The sequence below is a fragment of the Pseudophryne corroboree genome, chromosome 1 (genome assembly GCF_028390025.1).
Source record: "Pseudophryne corroboree isolate aPseCor3 chromosome 1, aPseCor3.hap2, whole genome shotgun sequence".
Lineage (NCBI taxonomy): Eukaryota > Metazoa > Chordata > Amphibia > Anura > Myobatrachidae > Pseudophryne > Pseudophryne corroboree.
In genome coordinates, this window is record NC_086444.1 from 732,537,339 (window position 1) to 732,560,782 (window position 23,444).

The 23,444-nt window shown below is 44.9% G+C and overlaps 1 protein-coding gene across 4 annotated transcripts in view; it reads left to right on the forward strand.

Moving 5' to 3' along the window:
• The window catches only part of MAST3 (microtubule associated serine/threonine kinase 3), a 310,520-nt gene extending 287,815 nt beyond the window's left edge, over positions 1–22,705 (forward strand). For all 4 annotated transcript variants that reach the window (XM_063915977.1, XM_063915987.1, XM_063915998.1 and 1 more), the window contains 3 exons: positions 11,208–11,344; positions 13,378–13,559; positions 19,891–22,705. In XM_063915977.1, coding sequence (XP_063772047.1) covers positions 11,208–11,344; positions 13,378–13,559; positions 19,891–20,954 — 1,383 coding nt within the window. In that variant the 3' untranslated portion in view covers positions 20,955–22,705. The remainder of the gene's footprint in view (positions 1–11,207; positions 11,345–13,377; positions 13,560–19,890) is intronic.
• Positions 22,706–23,444: the final 739 nt, after the last annotated feature.

The window sequence follows — 23,444 nt, forward strand, 5'->3', positions numbered from 1 at the left end:
ACAAGCGGAGAATCTTCTTCACGACCTACCCGTTCTGATTCAGTCAGACAACCACAGCCGTGGCGCATGTAAGCCGCCAGGGCGGGACAAGGAGCAGAGTGGCAATGGCGGAAGCCACCAGGATTCTTCGCTGGGCGGAAAATCATGTAAGCGCTCTGTCAGCAGTCTTCATTCCAGGAGTGGACAACTGGGAAGCAGACTTTCTCAGCAGACACGATCTCCATCCAGGAGAGTGGGGTCTTCATCAAGAAGTTTTCGCAGAGATAACAAGTCGTTGGGGACTTCCCCAAATAGACATGATGGCGTCACGCCTCAACAAGAAACTTCGGATGTATTGTTCCAGGTCGAGGGACCCTCAGGCAGTAGCGGTGGATGCCCTGGTGACACCATGGGTTTTACAGTTGGTATATGTGTTCCCTCCTCTTCCGTTCATCTCAAAAATATTGAGAATCATAAGACGAACAGACAATACTCATTGTTCCAGATTGGCCTCGAAGGGCCTGGTATTCAGATCTTCAGGAAATGATCGCAGAAGATCCGTGGCCTCTTCCTCCCAGGGAGGACCTGTTGCAACAGGGGCCCTGTGTGTTCCAAGACTTACCGCGGTTACGTTTGATGGCATGGCGGTTGAACACCAAATCCTAGCTAGGAAAGGTATTCCGGGGGAAGGCATCCCTACTCTGATCAAAGCTAGGAAGGAGGTAACGGCGAGGCATTATCACCGTATCTGGAGGAAAGATGTGTCTTGGTGTGAAGCCAAGAATGCTCCGACAAAAGGTTTTCAGCTGGGTCGTTTTCTCCATTTTCTTCAGACAGGAGTGGATATGGGCCTAAAGTTAGGCTCCATTAAGGTGCAGATTTCGGCTTTATCTATATTCTTTCAGAAGGAATTGGCTTATCTCCCAGAAGTCCAGACTTTTGTAAAGGGAGTGCTGCACATCCAACCTCCTTTTGTGCCCCCAGTGGCACGGTGGGACCTTAACGTGGTGTTACAGTGCCTTAAGTCACACTGGTTTGAACCTCTTCAAACGGTTGAATTAAAATTTCTCACTTGGAAAGTGGTCATGATGTTGGCCTTGGCATCTGCGAGGTGTGTGTCCGAATTGGCGGCCTTGTCTCACAAGAGCCCCTATCTGATTTTCCATGTGGATCGAGCGGAGTTGAGAACTCGTCCTCAATTTCTACCTAAGGTGGTTTCGTCATTTCATATGAACCAACCTATTGTGGTGCCTGTGGCTACGGGTGACTTGGAGGATTCCAAGTCCCTTGATGTAGTCAGGGCCTTAAAAATTTATGTAGCCAGGACGTCCTGTCCTATATGCGGCCAACAAGGTTGGTGCTCCTGCTTCTAAGCAGACTATTGCTCGCTGGATCTGTAACACGATTCAGCAGGCTCATTCTACGGCTGGATTGCCGTTACCTAATTCGGTAAAGGCCCATTCCACTAGGAAGGTGGGCTCTTCTTGGGCGGCTGCCCGAGGCGTCTCGGCATTACAGCTTTGCCGGGCAGCTACTTGGTCGGGTTCAAACACTTTTGCAAATTTCTACAAGTTTGATACCTTGGCTAATGAGGACCTCATGTTTGCTCAATCGGTGCTGCAGAGTCATCCGTACTCTCCCGCCCGGTCCGGAGCTTTGGTATAATCCCCATGGTCCTTACGGAGTCCCCAGCATCCTCTAGGACGTAAGAGAAAATAAGATTTTAAACCTACCGGTAAATCTTTTTCTCCTAGTCCGTAGAGGATTCTGGGCGCCGTCCCAGTGCGGACTATTTCTGCAAGGCTTGTATATAGTTGTTGCTTACATAAGGGTTATGTTACAGTTGTGATCAGTCTCTGGCTGATGCTGTTTTGTTCATGCTGTTAACTGGTTTAGTGTATGCCAGGTTGTACGGTATGTATGGTGTGGGCTGGTATGTATCTCACCCTTAGATTAACAAAAATCCTTTCCTCGTACTGTCTGTCTCTTCTGAGCACAGTACTTTAACTGAGGTCTGGAGGAGGGGCATAGAGGGAGGAGCCAGTGCACACCCATTCTAAAGTCTTAGAGTGCCCATGTCTCCTGCGGAGCCCGTATACCCCATGGTCCTTACGGAGTCCCCAGCATCCTCTACGGACTAGGAGAGAAAGATTTACCGGTAGGTTTAAAATCTTATTTTTATTTATATAGCACTCTTTCTCCAATAGGACTCAAGGCGCTTAACAGATACATAGCATAATATAGTACAGAAAATAATGAAGTACATTCTCATAAAATACAGAAGCATGAAGAAACTAAAAGGGACATTATGGAAATGCTTGAGTAAACAGGAAAGTTTTGAGTCTACTTTTGAAAGATTCTATAGTTGGGGCCTCTCGCACTGTGCGGGGAAGTGAGTTCCATAGAGTCGGAGCCGCATGACTAAAAGCTCGACCCCCAGATGAATTACGGGAGATTCTAGGTACTGCTAAAAGTCCTTCATCTACAGATCGCAGTAATCGAGTGGGGCAGTATGGGGTCAGAAGCTGTTTCAGGTACCTTGGGCCCTGGTCATGTAATGCTTTGAAACTCAGTAAACTAATCTTGAAGGTGATTCGCCATCTTACAGGCAGCCAGTGAAGGGAGTAGAGGATGGGTGTTATGTGGCTAGAACGGGGTTGGTTGGTTAACAGGCTGGCAGCTGTGTTTTGCACCAGCTGTAAGCGTTGCCATTCTTTTGCTGGGAGATCAAGGTAGAGGGCATTACAGTAGTCTAATCGAGATGATACAAATGCATGTATGACTTTTGGCATATCATCTGAAGGAATTAAGTGCTTGATTCTGGCTATGTTCCTCAGGTGAAAGAATGAGGATTTGTTTGTGGCTGATATCTGATGTTTAAGTGTCAAGCCACCATCCAGGACAACGCCAAGATTCCGCACACGATCACTGGTCTGTAATTCTGAATCCCCGAGTGTAAGTCCAGTTGGTTGGCTATGCTGCAGTCTTGTCCTATGATGTTGCGGTCATATCATAAGGACCTCTGTTTTATCCGGGTTCAGTCGCAGCCAACTGGTGCTCATCCACTCCTGTAGCTCAGCTAGACAGCCATTTAGGGTTGCTATTGGGTTATCAGTGGCCGGAGCAAAGGACAAGTACAGTTGTGTATCATCTGTATAGCAGTGGTAGACCAGGCCATGGCGCCTGATTATTTCGCCCAATGGGAGCATGTATACTGCAAAAAGCATGGAGGATAGTATAGAACCTTGTGGGACACCACATGGCAATGGCACTGGTGGTGATGAGTATAATCCAGACGATACTCTCTGTGACCTGCCTGTGAGAAATTATTTGAACCAGCTTAGGACTGTGCCATGCAGACCACAGAAATGTATCAGTCGCTCAATTAGAAGCCCATGGTCCACGGTATCAAATGCTGCCGAGAGATCCAGAAGGATTAATATTGAACAGTCACCTCTGTCTCTTGCCATCAGAAGATCATTTACACACACCAGGGCTGTTTCAGTGCTATGTCTTCTCCTGAATCCTGATTGGAATGGATCATAAATATCATGGGTTGTCAGGCAGATTTCCAGTTAATTCCTGTCAAAGGAATTAAATACCCTGTTTGAAGAACCATGGGTTAATCCTGATAGGAAATTTTAAATTCCTAAACGGTTATTATCATCCTTTCCTTTTCCTCCTGAGGATAGGAAAAAATGGGAAAATCCACCAATAGTGGGTCATCAGTATCCAGGCTCTCACAGAAAATTGCATTGCCTGTTCCGGGTGCAGCCTCCCTGAAAGACGCGGCTGACCGCAAGATTGAGACTACGCTCAAATCTTTATATACAGCTGGGTGGCCCAGAGACCCACTATAGCATGTGGGTGGATTACGCGAGCCATTGCTTAATTGTCGGGTAACCTATTAGGGGTTAGATACCTTACCTCAAGGGGAGATTGTATTGCTCCTGCAACATATACAGGACTTTATGGTGGAAGCCATAAAAGAAATAGGCTTGCTTAATGCACGCACTTCAGCTATGGCAGTGTCTGCACGCAGGAGTCTTTCGCTACACCAGTGGACAGCGGATGCAGACTCCAGGAAAGGCGTGGAAGGCCTACCTTTCACAGGCGAGGCCTTTTTTGGAGATGAACTAGAAAAATGGGTCTCCAAAGCTACTGCGGGCAAGTCCACATACCTTCCTTCTGCAGCTCCCCCTGCTTGGAAGGCCTACTCAGGATCCAATTTACAGTCCTTTCGGACTGCCAAGTTTAGGGGCAAGCCCAGAGGTTCTTCTACCGCCACCAGAGGCGCTAGAGGTAAACCACGCAAACTAGCAACTGCAGGTTCACAGGAGCAGGGCTCAAGCTCTGCTTCCTCAAAACCTTCAGCATGATGGTGGACCGAGATGCCTGGAAAACTGGCAGGTGGGAGCCCGGCTAAAAATCTTCAGTCACATCTGGACAACATCGTTGCAGGATCCCTGGGTAATAAATCTTATTTCCCAAGGCTACAGACAGGAGTTCCAGGAGCTCTCACCTCACAGATTCTTCAAATCAGGCTTACCAGTTTCACAAGAGGCAAGTATAACTTTACAGAACGCCATTCAAAAACTGGTAGACCCATTTCTACCTCATCTACAAAACAAGGGGTACTATTCCAACTTGTTTGTAATACCGAAACCGGACGGTTAAGTGAGGTCGATTCTGAACCTCAAGTCGTTGAACCCGTACTTACGAGTGGAGGAGATTTTAAACTAGGAGCCTGGGGGGAGGGTTTAGCTAGAAACTACGGGTCATGCAGTGAGAATAGTGGGGATGGCGGTAGTAAACGAAATGGGGGAGAAGTTGGGGGGAGGGTAAGAGCAGGCGGTAAGGTTACTAACATGGGTACTAAAAGGGATTTTACCAAAGCACTAACCAATGACGATTACAGGTCATCCTTGCTACATAAGGTGAAAGATGTCCCTAACGCAAGGGAAAATACTTATCTTAGTTGTATGTATGTAAACGCCAGAAGCATTACTGGTAAAAAGGGTGAACTAGAAATACTTGCCGCAAGCAAACAGTATGATATTATAGGCATTACTGAAACTTGGTGGGATGAATCACATGATTGGACAGTCAATCTAGAGGGCTATACACTGTTTAGGAGAGACAGACTAAATAAAAAGGGTGGAGGGGTGTGTCTTTAAGTAAAGCCGTTTTTAAAACCTAATATATGGGAAGATATTCAGGAGGGGACTGTAGACACTGTCGAGACATTATGGGTAGAAATTGCATGCAGGGAAAAAGGAATAAAAAAGTTAGTATTGGGTGTATGCTATAGGCCGCCTGGTATCAACGCATCTGATGATGAATTGTTACTAAAGCAAATTGAAAGAGCAGCAGGAGTAGGAGACATAGTAGTGATGGGAGATTTTAACTATCCAGAGATAAACTGGAAAAACGATTCATGTGATACTGCTAGGGGCAATATGTTTTTAAACACACTTAATGATAACTACTTAGTACAACTAATTGAGGAACCAACTAGGTACAATGCAATCTTAGACCTGGTATTAACAAACAATGGGGATTTGGTATCAGGTATTATAGTAGGGGAACCCATAGGAAACAGCGACCACAATATGGTCACATTCAATATCCGTTTCTATAAACAGCCCTATACTGGCTCAACTAGGACTTTAAACTTTAGCAAAGCAAATTTTGAAAAGATGAGGGTATTTTTCAGGGATATTGAATGGGAAGGTTTGTTTTTAAGAAAAAATACTACGGACAAATGGGAGGTACTAAAATTCCTGCTAGCTAAAAATACACTCAAATGTATTCCTATGAGTAGCAAAAAAAGGAATAAAAATCATAAACCGATGTGGCTTAACAAAAAGATTAAGGAACTTATGGGCAAGAAAAGGCGAGCATTTAAAAAATACAAATCTGACGGGGAAGCAGAGTCATTTCAGCACTATAAGGAATGTAATAAAATTTGCAAAAAGGAAATAAGAGCGGCTAAAGTAGAAACTGAAAAACTAGTAGCAAAGGAAAGCAAAGCGAATCCCAAAAAAAATCTTTAAATACATTAATAGCAAGAGATTAAAGAAGGAGAGTATAGGCCCTTTAAAAGACAAGTTGGGAGTCTTAAGCAAAAATGATAATGACATAGGGGACACACTAAATTAGTTTTTTTCAACAGTATTCACTCGTGAGGACCCAATTCAGGGACTAACGCACAATCTCAATAATGAGAATATCACACTGATAGGTACTTATTTAAGCGAGGAAGTAGTCTGTGACCGATTAAAACATTTAAAGATTAATAAATCACCAGGGCCCGATGGTATTCATCCAAGGGTTCTAATGGAGCTTCACTCTGAACTGGCAAAACCGCTATCTTTGATCTTTAAGGATTCAGTTATATCAGGTATGGTTCCCAAAGACTGGCGTATAGCGGAAGTAGTGCCTATATTCAAAAAGGGAAGTAAAACTGAACCAGGTAATTATAGACCAGTTAGTCTTACATCTATAGTGGGGAAAGTATTGGAAGGCATTCTAAGAGATAGTATTCAGAAGTTCCTTGAAACCAATAAGGTCATTAAAAGGAATCAACATGGGTTTATGAAGGACAGATCCTGTCAAACCAACTTACTTGGCTTTTATGAAACAGTAAGCGCAAACCTAGATCAGGGTAAAGACGTGGATGTAATCTTTTTAGACTTTGCCAAAGCGTTCGATACTGTACCACACATGAGACTTATCTACAAGCTACAAGAATCAGGGCTAGGAAGCACAATATGCACTTGGGTCAAAAACTGGTTAGATAATAGGAAGCAGCGCGTTGTGGTTAATGGATCTTTTTCAACTTGGACTGAAGTGCTAAGTGGTGTGCCGCAAGGCTCAGTATTAGGACCGCTATTGTTCAATATTTGCATTAACGACCTAACAGAAGGTCTAGAGAGCATGGTGTCAATTTTTGCAGATGATACCAAATTGTGTAAGGCTATAAATACAGAGGAGGATGCCGAGTCTCTTCAGAACGACTTAGTTAAATTAGAAGCATGGGCAGCCAAATGGAGAATGCGCTTCAACACAGACAAGTGTAAGGTAATGCACTGTGGTAACAAGAACATAAATTACACCTACCTACTAAATGGGGTAAAATTAGGGGATTCTGTACTGGAAAAGGACTTAGGTGTCCTCATAGATAGCAAGCTAAGCAGTAGTACCCAAAGTAGGACTGCAGCAAAGAAGGCTAATAAGATATTAGCATGCATAAAACGGGGTATTGATGCTAGGGACGAGAGTATTATACTCCCGTTATATAAATCACTAGTGAGGCCACACCTTGAATACTGTGTACAATTCTGGGCACCGTACTACAAAAAGGATATCCTGGAGCTTGAAAAGGTACAGAGGAGGGCGACCAAACTAATTAAGGGCATGGAGACGATGGAATACAAGGAAAGGCTTGAAAGACTAGGCATGTTTACATTGGAAAAGCGGAGACTAAGAGGGGATATGATCAACATCTACAAATATATAAGGGGACAATACACAGAGCTTGCACGGGACCTGTTTTTGGTTAGATCAACACAGAGGACTCGTGGACACTCGCTCAGGTTAGAGGAGAGGAGATTCCGCACAATACGGCGTAAAGGCTTTTTCACGGTAAGGACAATACATGTTTGGAATTCCCTGCCCGAGGGAGTTGTAATGGCGGAATCTGTCAACACCTTTAAGAATGGGTTAGATAAATTCCTAATGGATAAGGATATCCAGGGGTATGGTGCATAGTCATGCATTATAGTTACTATAAATAGGGATAAAATGTAACGGCTGACAGCAGCATCAGTCAGAAATTTTAGTCAAATCATCATGCATAGGAGACCACAAATAGGTTGAACTCGATGGACAATTGTCTTTTTTCAACCTCAGATACTATGTGGAGTCTCTGAGAGCGGTGATCTCAGGTCTGGAGGAGGGGGAATTCCTAGTGTCTCTGTATATCAAGGATGCGTACCTTCACATTCCGATCTGGCCGCCTCATCAGGCTTATCTGCGATTTGCACTGCAGAATTGTCACTACCAGTTCCAGGGCCTTCCATTTGGTCTCTCCACAGCACCGAGAGTGTTCACCAAAGTGATGGCAGAAATTATGTTTCTACTCCGCAAACAGGGAGTGAACATAATTCCGTACCTGGACGATCTTCTGATAAAGGCACCGTCCAGGGAGCGGTTGTTGGACAGCATTGGCCTCTCGGCCAGACTACTCCTGGATCACGGGTGGATTCTGAACCTACAAAAATCTCACCTGGAACCGACACACAGGCTTCCTTTCCTGGGAATGATACTGGACACAGAGTCTCAGAGAGTGTTCCTTCCCTTGGAAAAGGCTATGGTAATCCAGTCGATGGTTCGGGCTGTCCTGAAGCCAACCCGGATCTCTATGCATTCGCCTTCTGGGGAAAATGGTGGCCTCTTACGAGGCACTTCAGTATGGAAGTTTTCATGCGAGGCCCTTCCAACTAGATCTATTGGACAAATGGTCCAGATTGCATCTTCACATGCACCAGAAGATCCGTCTGTCGCCAAGAGTCAGGATCTCACTTCTGTGGTGGCTACAGACTTCTCACCTCGTCGAGGGTCGGAGGTTTGGGATTCAGAATTGGATTCTGCTAACCACAGATGCAATCCTCAGAGGTTGGTAAGCAGTCACCCAGGGGGTGCAGTTTCAGGGAAGATGGTGAAGTCAGAAAGTCGTCCTTCCAATAAACATCCTGGAACTCAGGGCTATCTACAATGCCCTTCTGCAGGCCTCATCTCTACTTTGGAATCAGGCCATTCAAGTCCAGTCAGACAAAGTGATAGTAGTAACGTACATAAACAGTAAGGGCGGAACAAAAAGCAGAGCAGCAATGTCAGAGGTGTCAAGAATTCTCCTCTGGGCGGAAAAACATGCCATGGTGTTGTCGGCACTCTTCATTCCAGGAGTAGACAACTGGTAAGCAGACTTCCTCAGCAGAAACAACCTGCACCCGGGGCCTTCACCCGAGGTGTTTTCCGGTAGTTGACACGTCGGTGGGGATATCCACAAATCGACATGATGGCCTCTTGTATCAACAAGAAGCTCAAGCAGTATTGTTTCGAGGGACCCCCAAGCAGTGGCGGGAGACGCTCTGACAACTCCGTGAGTCTACCAGATGGTGTACGTGTTTCCTCCACTTCCTCTGATCCCAAGAATTCTAAAAAGAATAAAAAGGGAAAAGGTTCAAGCAATCCTCATTGCTCCATACAGGCCACGAAGGGCCTGGTATTCAGGTCTTCTCGAGATGCTGCTCGATGATCCGTGGCTTCTACCTCTTCGCGAGGATCTTCTGCAACAGGGCCCATTCGTCTATCAAGACTTACCGTGGCTACGTTTAATGGCATGGAAGTTGAATGGCTGCTTCTATCCAGGAGAGGGATTCCTGATAAGGTCATCCAGACTATAATCCAAGCCAGGAAGTGGGTAACGTCTAAACATTACCACTGTATCTGGAGGATATATGTCTCTTGGTGTGAGAGCTAACGATATTCTGAGGTGGAATTTCATCTGGGACGTTTCCTGCTTTTTCTGCAGTCGGGAGTGGATGTGGGCCTACGTCTATTCTCCATAAAAGTCCAGATTTTGGCCTTGTCTATTTTCTTTCAGAAACAATTGGCTTCTCTCCCTGAGGTCAGACGTTCTTGAAAGGGTGTTTTGCACATCCAACCTCCCTTTGTGCCTTCCACGACACCTTGGGACCTCAATTTGGTGCTGCAGTTCCTCCATTCGGATTGGTTTGAACCATTACAGGAGGTTGACGTAAAGTTCCTTGCGTGGAAGACTGTCACACTATTGGCCTTGGCTTCAGCAAGACGTGTGTCGGAACTGGGGGCATTGTCTCACAAGAGCCCCTACTTAAGTTTCTATGAGGACAGAGTTGAACTCAGAACTCGTCAGCAATTTCTTCCTAAGGTGGTGTCTGCGTTTCACATCAACCAACCTATTGTGGTTCCGGTTGTGACAGACACCTCTGCTACTTCAAAGTCTTTGGATGTTGTGACGGCTTTGAATGTGTATGTAAAGAGAACAGCTCGTCACAGGATATCGGACTCGCTGTTCGTTCTCTATGATCCCAATAAAATTGAGTGTCCTGCTTCAAAGCAGTCCATTGCATGCTGGATCAGGCTCACTATCCAGCATGCTTATTCCACAGCAGGCTTGCCGGTTCCAAAATCTGTACAGGCCCACTCTACTAGGTCGGTGGGTACTTCTTGGGCGGCTGCCCGGGGTGTCTCGGCTTTACAGCTCTGCCGAGCATCTACTTGGTCAGGTTCAAACACGTTTGCTAACTTCTACAAGTTTGATACTTTGGCCTCTGAGGGCCTTCAGTTTAGTCAAACAGTTCTGCAGGAACCTCCGCACTCTCCCACCCGGTTTGGGAGCTTTGGTACTTCCCCGTGGTACTAAATGGATTCCCAGTATCCCCTAGGATGTAAGAAAAAATAGGATTTTAATTACCTACTGGTAAATCCTTTTCTCGTAGTCCGTAGGGGATACTGGGCACCGCCCGGTGCTTTGTTCTTCCTGCACTGTTACTTTGTTAAGTATTCTGGTTTGTTCAGTTGTTGCTGTTCCTGTTTCAAGTTTGGTTAGCATGTCTTTCCCCTTGTTCTGTGTGTGCTGGTTCGTAATCTCGCCACTTTCCTTATCTATCCTTCTCTCATAGTATGTCAGTCTTCTCGGGCACAGTTTCCTAGACTGAGTCTGGTAGGAGGGACATAGAGGGAGGAGCCAGCGCACACTATCAATTTCTTAAAGTGCCCATGGCTCCTAGTGGAGCCATCTATACCCCATGGTACTAAATGGATTCCCAGGACTAAGAGAAAATGATTTACCCGTAGGTAATTAAAATCCTATTTTTTTTTTATCTGATTTTTAGCTTTTTTTCCCGCTGTTACATTTTTGAGTATGTAAAAAATGTAGCTCTTTTTAATTATTTATCTACTTATTGTCTAAGATTAATAAATGTTAAAGTACTTAGATTTTTTGTTGTTACAATAGCTTAATTTTAAAATGTCATTAATATTGTTTTGCTTTCACCTACATCAGACTTTGCAGTGGTATTTTACCCCACAGTCTGTACTTTTCCTTATAAATTTTGATATGTGTTTGCTATGGGTAATGCCAGTTCCTACATAACACATACAATATTTGTCTTAATTAGAGTGGTAACAAAGTATCACTGAGAACAACCCCCCTAGAAAACACTTCCATAAAGATTGGTCCTGCCAGAAAAAACAGCTGTAAAGGTCGGATGGCAAGAAGAACCAAGAAAAGCAGAAAGAGGGAAAGTCAGGACAGGTAAGATTTGACTCTAAGCAGGTGGCTCCGAGACTGGAAATTCTGATGTGTTATTATATATGGAGATAGACCTGTTAACCCGAACTGCTCATTGGATGTATAAGTAAGTTTGTATAAAACAAGCTGCCATTGGGTATTTATTGATTAAAGATAGCGGTCATACAGTCTTTCGGGGCAGTAGCTCGGGACTGTATTCTGCATGCACTGTTAATGTAGAACTGCAAGGTGCTTCTGCCTTAAGCCAGGTACACACTAGGCTATACGCTCCATGAGCGATATTGCCTAGTGTTTTACCTACCCTCCCGGGCGGCTGATATAGTGCGTACACACTGAACGATATCGCTAACAATATTGTTCAGTGAAGGAACCCTGCCAATATCTTTTCTGCCAGCAAAATCTAATAGATCCTGGACAATAGTAAGCAAGCAGTGTTACACTGGATTTGTTGGTGCTGGTTCTTTGGACCATGCAGCGTTATTATGTGCATAGTCTGTGACGTTTTACTAATTCCTTTACTACAAAAAGGCTAATCCTAAAACGATAGTACAAGCAAAGAAAGATACAAAATAGAGAAAAAAGCTTGCAATCTGTTTAAAAATCAGAAGACCGATCTGACATAAGTGAGCCGCTGCATACATCCTTATGCTATATCTGTGACTTTCTACTAATACGTTTGTGACACATAAACTAATCCTAAATACCTAGGAAATTATGTGCAAAATTGAGGGGAAAGTGGACAGTACTGGAATCACGCCAGGGATCTCACACCACATGGTGCAAAAGAATAGGAGTGTTGTAATTCGCACCCTGCTATAAAAATTAAAATTGTGTTCCCATTGCAGTACCTTTATGTTGAAGGTAGATTAGATTATGGAACAACATAACATATTTATGCATTTGGGTAAATCTGATGCCAATTAGAAAATGTTTTTGCTCAATGGACAATAACCTTTTCACACTGGTAAGGCCCTAGGGGGGTATGTATGTACAGTATATAGGGCCTGATTCATGTTTGTAAGTAAAGCAAAAAAGCAAGCAATTGGGTAAAGCCATGCTGCACTGCAGGTGGGGCAGATGTAACATGTGCAGAGAATTTATATTGGGTGATGTGTGTTCAAACTGAAATCTAAATTGCAGTGTAAAAATAAAGCTGTCTAACATTTGTGGGCTACATGCAAAAACAGCCAGTATTTACCCTGCACAGAAATCATATAACCCACCCAAATCTACATGTGACATCTGCCCCACCTGCAGTGCGACATGGTTTTGCCTAGTTGCTTTTCTTTTTTGCTGTGCTTATAAACATGAATCAGGCCCATAGAGCTTGTACTTCTACACCTTTTATTGCTATTTGTACCCTTCAAGTAGTTTTAAAACAGCGGTGGAGTCTTTGGTGTAAGATTTTTAAATCCACTACTTACTAATGTTGCCGATTATAAATAAATTTGGCGATGTTGGCCGCTAGAGAGTCAATCCAAGAGGTTGAAAAAAAGGGAGATTAAGGGTTTATAAATTTTTGGAATTACTGGGTGTTTTGTATAGTAATAATTAAATTTAATGATTAAACACACCCTCTGTAATGATTTTATACAGTATGTTTTGGTAAATTCAACCCAAAACTATCATTACAGCCTTTATCTAATTTGTATATAGATGTGCTGGTCTTCGATAACTTCGAATCCACTGAATATGAGGATTAGAGGCTGATGAAGACCACACACCAAGGTGCACAGCAAGATAATTGTTCCTTATACTGGTCGCTCAAACTGAGATTCTCAACGCCACACACAAACGCTCAATTCCAAGAGATACAATCACTGCAAAATGAATTTGCTGCTGTGTTATATGCTTGACTTTTGTCATTACGACAGGACCATTTTAAGTATTTTGTTTGATTTATCTGGCTCTATCATACAAGTACAGTATTGCTACAATACCTTAATTGGTAAACATCAAACTAATACAGCTATATCTCTGCACTACTGCATTACCACGCCTGCACTACATAACCAGCTTTGTTTCTCTCAATATAGGAAGCGCTCACTTTTCAAGAAGATTTCTAAGCAATCAACAGTATTACAAACCAGCAAGAGCTTTTCCTCAGGCCTCCACCAGTCCTTGTCTTCCAGTGAGAGCCTCCCAGCCTCCCCAACTCACAGTCTGTCTCCTGGTCCCACCACACCTAGTCGTAGCCCAGCTCCTGATATGCCGGTTGGTGAGTGACCTGTGATATCTATCATCCCAGCAGTTGGGAGCAGGATGGAAATATTAAACAGGACATACACCTACAGTACATTACCCTCTTCAATTTAGCTGTTTATTACTTAAGGGGTTTTTAGAAATGGAACTGATATTTGTATAAATGTTCTTTAAAGATGTGATCATGAGAAGTGTGTTTGATGCAAGTAAGGTCTTCACATACCACCATTTGCCAACTCACGATTATAGATCACTGAGAATGTCGGTTAGTCAGCACTAATTACAACAGGGTAAACATTGAGTTATGGTGAGTTGATAAAAGTTTAAAAAAAAATAAACTTAGATTGGCCTGTGCCTCATTACTTTCAACAGCATCACAAATGCAAAATACATTTTCTGCATGACACCAACACATTGGACAAATGTGCTTTTCCTTCTATGTATCTTTAGACAATACCATACTTTTGTATACTAAGAAGTCTACAGAAATGTATTCCTTGTTGTTCTCTTGTCCCAAATGTATTAAGGCTTAAAAAGTGATAAAATGGAGAGTGATAAAGTACCAGCCAACCAGCTTCCTGTCATTTTTCAAACACATCCTGTAACATGACCGCTAGGAAAGCTGATTGGCCGGTACTTTATCACTCTTTATCAGTCTCCACTTTATCACTTTTTAAGGCTTAATACATTTGGGCAATAGTAACTTGAGTAAACAGATTTGATTCTCTAACTATCAGATTAGGCATCATGTATGTCTAGGAGTCTACTATTGTGTGTTCTTATAATCTAAACATTCTACTACTTGTGCAGTAGGAGGCCTCAGGTGGCAGGTTATACTAAGAGGCAGAGCAATAGAAGAAAGCCAACTCCCAACATTAATCCTCATATTTATTTTCCAATACATTGCCTAGTATGGATGGACACACTACCTTGGGACCAAGTTTTTATCTCTTTGTTTCTATTACAGTACTTTGCATATTATTTCCAACCATCCTTATGCAGAAAAGATATTTCTCTTACGTCCGAGAGGATACTGGGGTCCATTTAGTACCATGGGGTATAGACGGGTCCACTAGGAGCCTTGAGCACTGTAAGAATTTGATAGTGTGCGCTGGCTCCTCCCTCTATGCCCCTCCTACCAGACTCAGTTTAGAAAATGTGCCCGGAGGAGCCAGTCACACTTAGGGAAACTTCTGAACAGTTTTCTGCATTTATTTTCTATTTGTTATTTTCAGGCAGGTCTGGTTGGTACGAGCCTGCCTGCTTCGTGGGATTTAGGGGGGGAAGGGGGAACGGCCCAACCTCCTATAGGATTAATGGTCCTGTTCCCCGCTGACAGGACATTGAGCTCTTGAGGCAACCATTCGCAAGCCCGACCACGGCGAGTGTACATTCCCACAGCACGCTGCCACCCCTAACAGAGCCAGAAGAAAGAAGAGTGGTGAGTGTTATGCCAGCGTCCCGGTTAGCGGGTCGCCGGCCATTATGCAGACATGAGGGTACGGAGCACAGCGCTGAGGAGCAGGCTGCGTCTTCAGGCTCAGATCAGCGCAGACTGCACCGCTATGAGGGGCGAGTCATACAGTACCCACACTGGCAAATACGCTTACAGAGGCTATGTCCCACTGTTTAGGCATCTAAAACATCTCAGCCAGTTTAGAATAAAACCGGGAAGACCGCGCACCACTAAGGGGGCGGGGCTTCACTATGATTGGCTCCAGCGGCTCAACAGCGCCATTTTCCCTCTGTAGTTCTACACAGACAGACTGGCAGGGAAGCGCAGCTTCTCCAGAAGGACTCCAGCTTACCTCAGCGGTACCAAGTGGCCATAGTAAGGGGGGGGGGGGGGGGCGTTATTAGAGTACTAAGCCCCTATCAGGATACTTAGTCTGCGACCCAGCTACATTTGGCATTAGCACTAAGGGCGTAGTGTGGCTGGCTCCTGTGTGTGTGTGTGTGTGCTTCACATTAACAATGTCAGGCAAGGAGTGTGTTTCATGCACGGCAGTGTGTCTTTCTTCCATAGGGGGATCACTACAGTGTACTCAGGATAGTACACATTCTCAGGCTAGTGGGTCCGAACCAGCATGGTTGAATTCCCTTAAAGGGTTGATCTCAAATATTTTGAATAAATTATCCCATAATGAAAGAGGTACGCAATACTTAAGACAGTCTGTGGGTGACCTGATGAGTAGAGATTCAGTTCCCATACCGGCGTCTCAGACCCCTACCATTTGTCTGCAAAAGCGTACACTGGCCCAGATCCTGCAGGCTGACACTGATGATGACGTATCAGACGCGGAGGAGGGTGAGGTGGACACAGGAAGGGGGGATGCTGCTCTGTCACAAGGAATACAGGCCCTGATAGAAGCTATTAGAGACGTCCTGCACATTCCTGATAAGGTGACAGAGGAGGATGAAGGGATATTATTTTAATGTAAAAAAGAAATCCTCTATACTTTTCCTGCATCAAGAGTTGAATTCCCTATTTGAAGGGACTTGGGTTAATCCTTCTAAGAAATTTCAGATCCCTAAAAGGTTACTCACATCCTTCCATTTCCTCAGGATGATAGTAAGAAATGGTAAAATCCACCGATTGTTGATGCATCGGTATCTAGGTTATCACGTAAAATAATCTTACCTGTCCCTGGGGCAGCCTCCTTAAAGGACATGGCTGACCGCAAGATTGAGACCACTCTCAAATCTGTATATTCAGCTGCTGGGGTGGCCCAAAGACCCACTATTGCTTGTGCATGGATCACTGGGGCCATTGCAAAATGGTCAGGTAACCTAATGGAGGGATTAAATTCCTTATCCAGGGGGAGGTAGTTTTACTCCTACAACATATACAGGACTCTGCAAACTTTATGATGGAGGCCATAAAAGAAATAGGCTTGCTCAATGCACGCACCAGTGCCATGGCAATGGCAGCATGCAGGGGCTTATGGCTACGCCAGTGGACTGCGGATGCGGATTCCAGGAAGGGCGTGGAAAGCCTACCATTTACATATGAGGCCCTATTTGGAGATGAACTGGATACGTGGATATCCAAGGCTATGGTGGGTAAGTCTGCATATCTTCCTTCCGCTGTGCGGTGATCCCAGGTCTGGGGGAGAGAGAATTCCTAGTGTCTCTGGATATCAAGGATGCGTACCTTCATATTCCAATCTGGCCGCCTCATAAGGCTTATCTAAGGTTTGCATTACAGGACTGTCACTACCAGTTCCAGGCCCTGCCATTTGGCGCCTCCACGGCATCGAGGGTGTTCACCAGGGTAATGGCAGAGATGATGTTTCTCCTCCGCAAACAGGGACTGAACATAATTCCGTACCTGGATGATCTGCTGATAAAGGCATCATCCAGGGAGACAACATTGCCCTCTCAACTCGTCTACTCCGGGGTCACGGGTGGACTCTGAACCTACCAAAATCTCACCTGGAACCGACACGGAGGCTTCCGTTCCTGGGGATGATACTAGATACGGAGGCACCTAAGGTATTCCTTCCATTGGAAAAGGCTTTGGTGATCCAGTCGATGGTGCAGGATGTTCTGAAACCAACCCAGATATCGGTGCATCTATGCATTCGCCTACTGGGGAAGATGGTAGCCGCTTACGAGGCACTGCAGTACGGAAGGTTTCATGCAAGGCCCTTCCAGCTGGATCTGTTGGACAAATGGTCCGAATTGCATCTCCACATGAACCACAAGATAAGTCTGTCGCCAAGAGCCAGGATTTCTCTTCTGTGGTGGCTTCAGACTTCTCACCTGACAGAGGGCCGAAGGCTCGGGATTCAAAATTGGATTCTGCTAACCACAGACGCAAGCCTCAGAGGTTGGGGAGCAGTCACCCAAGGGGAACAGTTCCAAGGAAAATGGTCAAGTCAGGAAACCATTCTCCCAATCAACATTCTGAAACTAAGGGCCATATACAACGCCCTTCTACAGGCATCACATCTTCTTCAAGATCAGGCCATTCAGGTTCAGTCAGACAATGTGACGGCAGTAATGTACATAAACCAGCAGGGCGGAACGAAGTGCAGAGCAGCAATGTCAGAGGTAACAAGGATTTTCCTCTGGGCAGAAAGACGCTGTGGCGATGTTGGCAATCTTCATTTCGGGAGTGGACAACTGGGAAGTAGACTTCCTCAGCAGACACGACCTCCACCCAGGGAAGAGGGGCCTTCACCCGGAAGTGTTCGGGTGCTTGACACGTCGGTGGTGGGTTCCTCAAATCGACATGATGGCCTCTCGTCTCACAAGAAGCTCAAGCGGTATTGCTCCGGGTCAAGAGACGACAGGCTGTGGCGGTGGACGCTCTGGTGACTCCATGGGTTTACCAGATGGTGTACGTGTTTCCACCACTTCCATTGATCCCAAGAATTCTCAAAAGAATGCTCCGGACTGGCCAAGGAGGGCCTGATACGCGGATCTATGGAAGATGCTTTTAGAGGACCCGTGGCCTCTTCCTCTTCGTGAGGATCTTCTGCAACAAGGGCCGCCCGTCTATCAAGACTTACCACGGCTACGTTTGATGGCATGGAAGTTGAGCGTCAAATTCTAGCCCAGAAAGGGATCCTGGACAGGGTTATTCCAACTTTGATCCAAGCCAGAAAAGGGGTAATGTATAAAAATTACCACCGTATTTGGAAAAATAAGTCTCTTGGTGTGAAAACAGGGAATTTCCTGTGGTGGAATTTCAACTGGGACGTTTTCTCCTTTTTTTGCAGTCAGGGGTGGACGTGGGCCTATGCTTGGGCTCCATAAAAGTCCAGATTTCAGCCTTGTCCATTTTCTTCCAGAAACAATTGGCTTCCTTCCCAGAGGTTCAGACATTCTTGAAGGGTGTTCTGCACGTCCAACCGCCGTTTGTGTCTTCCACGGCACCTTGGGATCTCAACGTGGTGTTGCAGTTTCTGCAATCAGAATGGTTTGAGCCTCTACAGGAGTTTGACGTTAAGTTTCTTACGTGGAAAACTGTCACACTGTTGGCCTTAGCTTCAGCAAGGCGTGTGTCGGAACTGGGGGCGTTGTCTCACAAAAGCCCCTATTTGATTTTTCATGAAGATAGAGCTGAACTCAGAACTCGTCAGCAATTTGTTCCTAAGGTGGTGTCTGCGTTTCATATTGTGGTTCCGGTGGTTACCAACACCTCTGCTACTTCAAAGTCCTTGGATGTTGTGAGGGCTTTGAAGATCTACGTGAAGTGGACAGCTCGTCACAGAAAATCAGACTCGCTGTTTGTTCTCTCTGATCCCAATAAAATTGGGTGTCCTGCTTCAAAGCAGTCTATTGCTCGCTGGATCAGGCTTACTTTCCAGCATGCTTATTCTACGGCAGGTTTGCCGGTTCCAAAATCTGTACAGGCCCACTCTACTAGGTCGGTGGGTTCTTCCTGGGCGGCTGCCCGGGGTGTCTCGGCTTTACAGCTCTGCCGAGCAGCTACTTGGTCAGGTTCGAACACGTTTGCTAAGTTCTACAAGTTCGGTACTTTGGCCTCTAAGGACCTTCAGTTTGTTCAGTCAGTTCTGCAGGAACCTCAGCACTCTTCCACCTGGTTTGGGAGCTTTGGTACATCCCCATGGTACTAAATGGACCCCAGTATCCTCTAGGACGTAAGAGAAAATAGGATTTTAATTACCTACCGGTAAATCCTTTTCTCGTAGTCCATAGAGGATACTGGGCGCCCACCCAGTGCTTCGTGTTTTCCTGCACTGTTACTTGTTAAGTACTGTTGTTGGTTCAGCTGTTGCTGTTCCTCATCAAGTTTGGTTAGCTTGGCTTTCCTCTTGTTTTGTGTGTGCTGGTTTCAAATCTCACCACTGTCCTTTAAATCTTTCTCTCAAGGTATGTCCGTCTCCTCGGGCACAGTTTCTAGACCGAGTCTGGTAGGAGGGACATAGAGGGAGGAGCCAGCGCACACTATCAAATTCTTAAAGTGCCCAAGGCTCCTAGTGGACCAGTCTATACCCCATGGTACTAAATGGACCCCAGTATCCTCTACGGACTACGAGAAAAGGATTTACCGGTAGGTAATTAAATTCCTATTTTCTTATTTAAGGGTTTTTTGTCCCAGACTGTATGAGGAGAACAGAAAAGCTGTTTATCCATGAATTCTCATTTTCTGCCCACGCTCCTACAGGTGGAATATAACTCCCCATCTGTGTCCCCCTTCAGCACTTTAAGAGTTAGAGCCAAATATCACTTTCTAACACAGTATACTACCACAAGAAATCATTATCTTAAAATAAAATGAAGAAAAATAATGAGCAATGGTCATTAGGAGTAAAATAACAGCATTTTAAGAGTAAATTAGATGATCATACTAAATCAACCTATCTGTTTTTCAGATGCTGTGACACCTCAAAGCACATCACCAAACTCAAGTACACCCAGCTCACCTGCTGGGCACATCCGCCCCAGTTCGCTGCAGTGCTTAGCACCCAAACTCACTGGGCAACGTTTGAAGGTGGTCCGTAGGAAGTCCACAAGCAGCATTCCCCCATCTCCACTGGCATGCACACCCTCGTCTGCCCATCAGCCACCCTCTTCACCCCAACGTTCACCCTCCCCTTTGCTACCTGGGCATCCAAGGAGTGGGCATGGTGTTTTCCAGGGAAAGACTTTGTCTCCTCCTTCCATTGTTCGCCAAGGAACACGGAGCCGGACAACAGAGGCTCCACGGTCACCTCTTTTACAAAGAGTACAGTCAGTAGAAAAGCTAGTCACCCATTTTGGCTGTGGTCGAAAGACAACCCCGCCAGAAACCCATCACTGGGAGGAGTCACCTGAGGCAACAGAAGGTGTGTCCGATGTTGGCTGTCGCTGTAGAGACTGGGGAACAGAAAAACATGAACGTGATGCAGAAGTAGTAGTAATGAGGAGGCTTAACCTTTCAGAGAGAAGGGACTCCTTTAAAAAGCAGGAAGCAGTGCAAGAAGTCAGCTTTGATGAGCAGGAGTCTGGAGTTGGAGACTGTATATCTGAAGGGCAAAAAGAAGGGGGCAACTCAGTGTTATGGGAACGGCTGCCCCACCAGACCTCATGGGTTCAAGCAAGACCTGCAAGTTCAACATCAGGGACTACAGCTAATGAACAGCAATGTCGCTTAGTGCCACAAATAGCTGTTCAGACTTCTGAAAGCGAGGAACAAGACAAAGGCCCTGGTCATTGGGAATGTCAAGCATTTTATCCCCTACAGCTAAAAGGCAGAGACAGATGCCCTCTTGTCTCTTGGTTATCAGATCCCTCAGCTACTAGCTCAGAAAGACAAGCTGAGTGTCACCTTACTCTCACACCGCATGCATTTCAGCCTCCATCTTCTATAGCCATCTCAGATGTGCACTTGGATAGCGCCAAAGGGGGTAAGAGCAATGAAAACAAACAAGAACAGGCAGTCAAGAAAACAAGCTAGAAAATTGCATTGACTATTTGAGTTGAAGCCTACACAATGGAAATTTCTACACAATGCAAGGATTGGTGCTCAAATTTGAAATGCGAGCAAGGGAAAAGCGATATGCATTATCTTTCACACTTGTAAACTTGAAATTTTGTTTTATCGCCTTTTTTTTACTTTTTTTAATATTATTTTATTGTTCATGTGTATTTATATGATATCCACTTGGCATGTCTTATGTTTTGTTCTTTAGAATTTTAAGGGAAACCTCAATTAAAAAATGTTATTTGCATTTCGAACAGACAATAAGAACCTAATGCTCTCAATGGACATCCTAGTTTTAGTACAATGAAAATATTACTCACCATAAGAAGACTTCTGCAAGACATTAACAGGGTTTATTCTAACATTAAGTGCCCCTTCACAGCAGATAATACAGACAGGAGGAAGTGGGAGTGATGAGGAATGGTGATGGGCCTGTAAGCAAAGAGAAGGAAGAGTGAGAGTCTGGTGAACAGAGAAAAGAAAGGGTGTGAGTCTGGTCTGCAGAATGGAGTAAGGATGAGGGTCTGGTGAGAGCAGAGGAAAGGGGAGTCTGGTAAACGGAGATTATGAAGGGTGAGTGCCTGTGTGCAGATGAATGGTCAGTGTCTGGTGAACAGAGAGGTGATAGCTTGAGGGTCTGTTGAGTGGAGGAAGGGTGATGATACATATGTAGCAATGCTTATAACACCTGAGATTATTCATAAGTGTGACTAGATTGCTGCGGTAGGTGTGCACATTTGCAGGCACGTGTGATTATTTGCACCCGTGAGCCATCGGAATAGCATTGTCTAATCGCAAGTGCAAACGGCACGTCAGTCCCATGATGCATACAATGCTATATTTGTACGTAAGCAGATAGGAAGAATGAGTGACTGGTCAGCAGAGTGAGCTGGTGAGCAGAGTGGAATAAAGGTGAGGGTCTGATGAGCAAAGAGGGGGAAAAGTGAGGGACTGGTGAGCAGAGGGGAGGAAGAGCATGGGTCTTGTGAGTGAAGAGGAGAAAGGTTGAGCCTATCGTTAGCAGAGAGGAGTAAGGGTCACGGTCTTGTGAATGATGAGTAAGAAGTGTGAGTGCTTGTGTGCAGATGAAGCGTTTGATGAACAGGAAGGGTAAGGGTCTGGTAAGCGGAGGAAGAGTGATGGTCTGTTCAATATAGAGGAAGAGTGAGTGCTGAATTCTGAGTACCATTACTATCATCATTCATGGAAAGATTTAGAAGCAGGGTATAAATACCTTCTAGAAGCCGCTGTAGTTCTGATTGTTACACTACTCTCTTCTTTCTGATCCAGCTCTTGAAACTCAACTGCAGACTTCAAACTTATTTGGAATTACAATGTTGGTGGTATTCACCTTTCCCTGAATACACAACAGCTGTAGGAGTCAGCCACTGTCACTGACGTGGACCAGTAATTGCCCTGCTAGAAGCAGCAGATTTTCCTTTTAAATCTTCTTTTACTTGCAGCAAGGCTGGGCGTCACTGGATCATGGGATTGCAGATTAAGCTGGAGTTTGGCGCACAAACTATTGCATAGTAGCTTTAAATTCTAAGCTCCTCTCCCTACAACCCCACCAGTGAAAGTATAGGAAAACCCCATCATATCAGTGTTCTTTACATGCCTCAAGTAGTAGGACATGACTTGGGTGGCTGCTATGTAGCCTCACTTATAGATACAGTGCATCCGGAAAGTATTCACATCACTTCACGTTTTCCACATTTTCTTATGTTACAGTCTTATTCCAAAATGGAGTAAATTCATTTTTATCCCCAAAATTCTACACACAATACCCCATAATGACAATGTAAAAAAAGTTTTTTTGAGATTTCTGCAAATTTATTAAAAATATAAAAGTAAGAAATCACATGTATATAAGTATTCACAGCCTTTGCCATGAAGCTCAAAATTGAGCTCAGGTGCATCCTGTTTCCTGATCATCCTTGAGATGTTCCTACAGCATAATTGGAGTCCTCCTTTGGTAAATTCAGTTGATTGGACATGAGTTGGAAGGCACACACCTGTCTATTGAAGGTCCCACACTTGAAAGTGCATGTCTGAGCACAAACCAAGCATGAAGTCAAAGGAATTGTCTGTAGACCTCCGAGACAGGTTTGTCTCTAGGCACAAATCTGGGGAAGGGTACAGAAAAATATCTGCTGCTTTGAAGGTCCCAATGAGCACCGTGGCCTCAAGTTCGGAACCACCAGGACTCTTCCTTGAGCTGGCCGGCCATCTAAACTGAGCGATCGGGGGAGAAGGGCCCTAGTCAGGGAGGTGACCAAGAACCCGATGGTCACTCTGTCAGAGATACAGCATTCCTCTGTGGAGAGAGGAGAACCTTCCAGAAGGACAACCATCTCTGCAGCAATCCACCAATCAGAACTGTATGATAGAGTGGGCACACGGAAGCACATGGCAGCCCGCCTGGAGTTTGCCAAAATGCATCTAAAGGACTCTCAGACCATG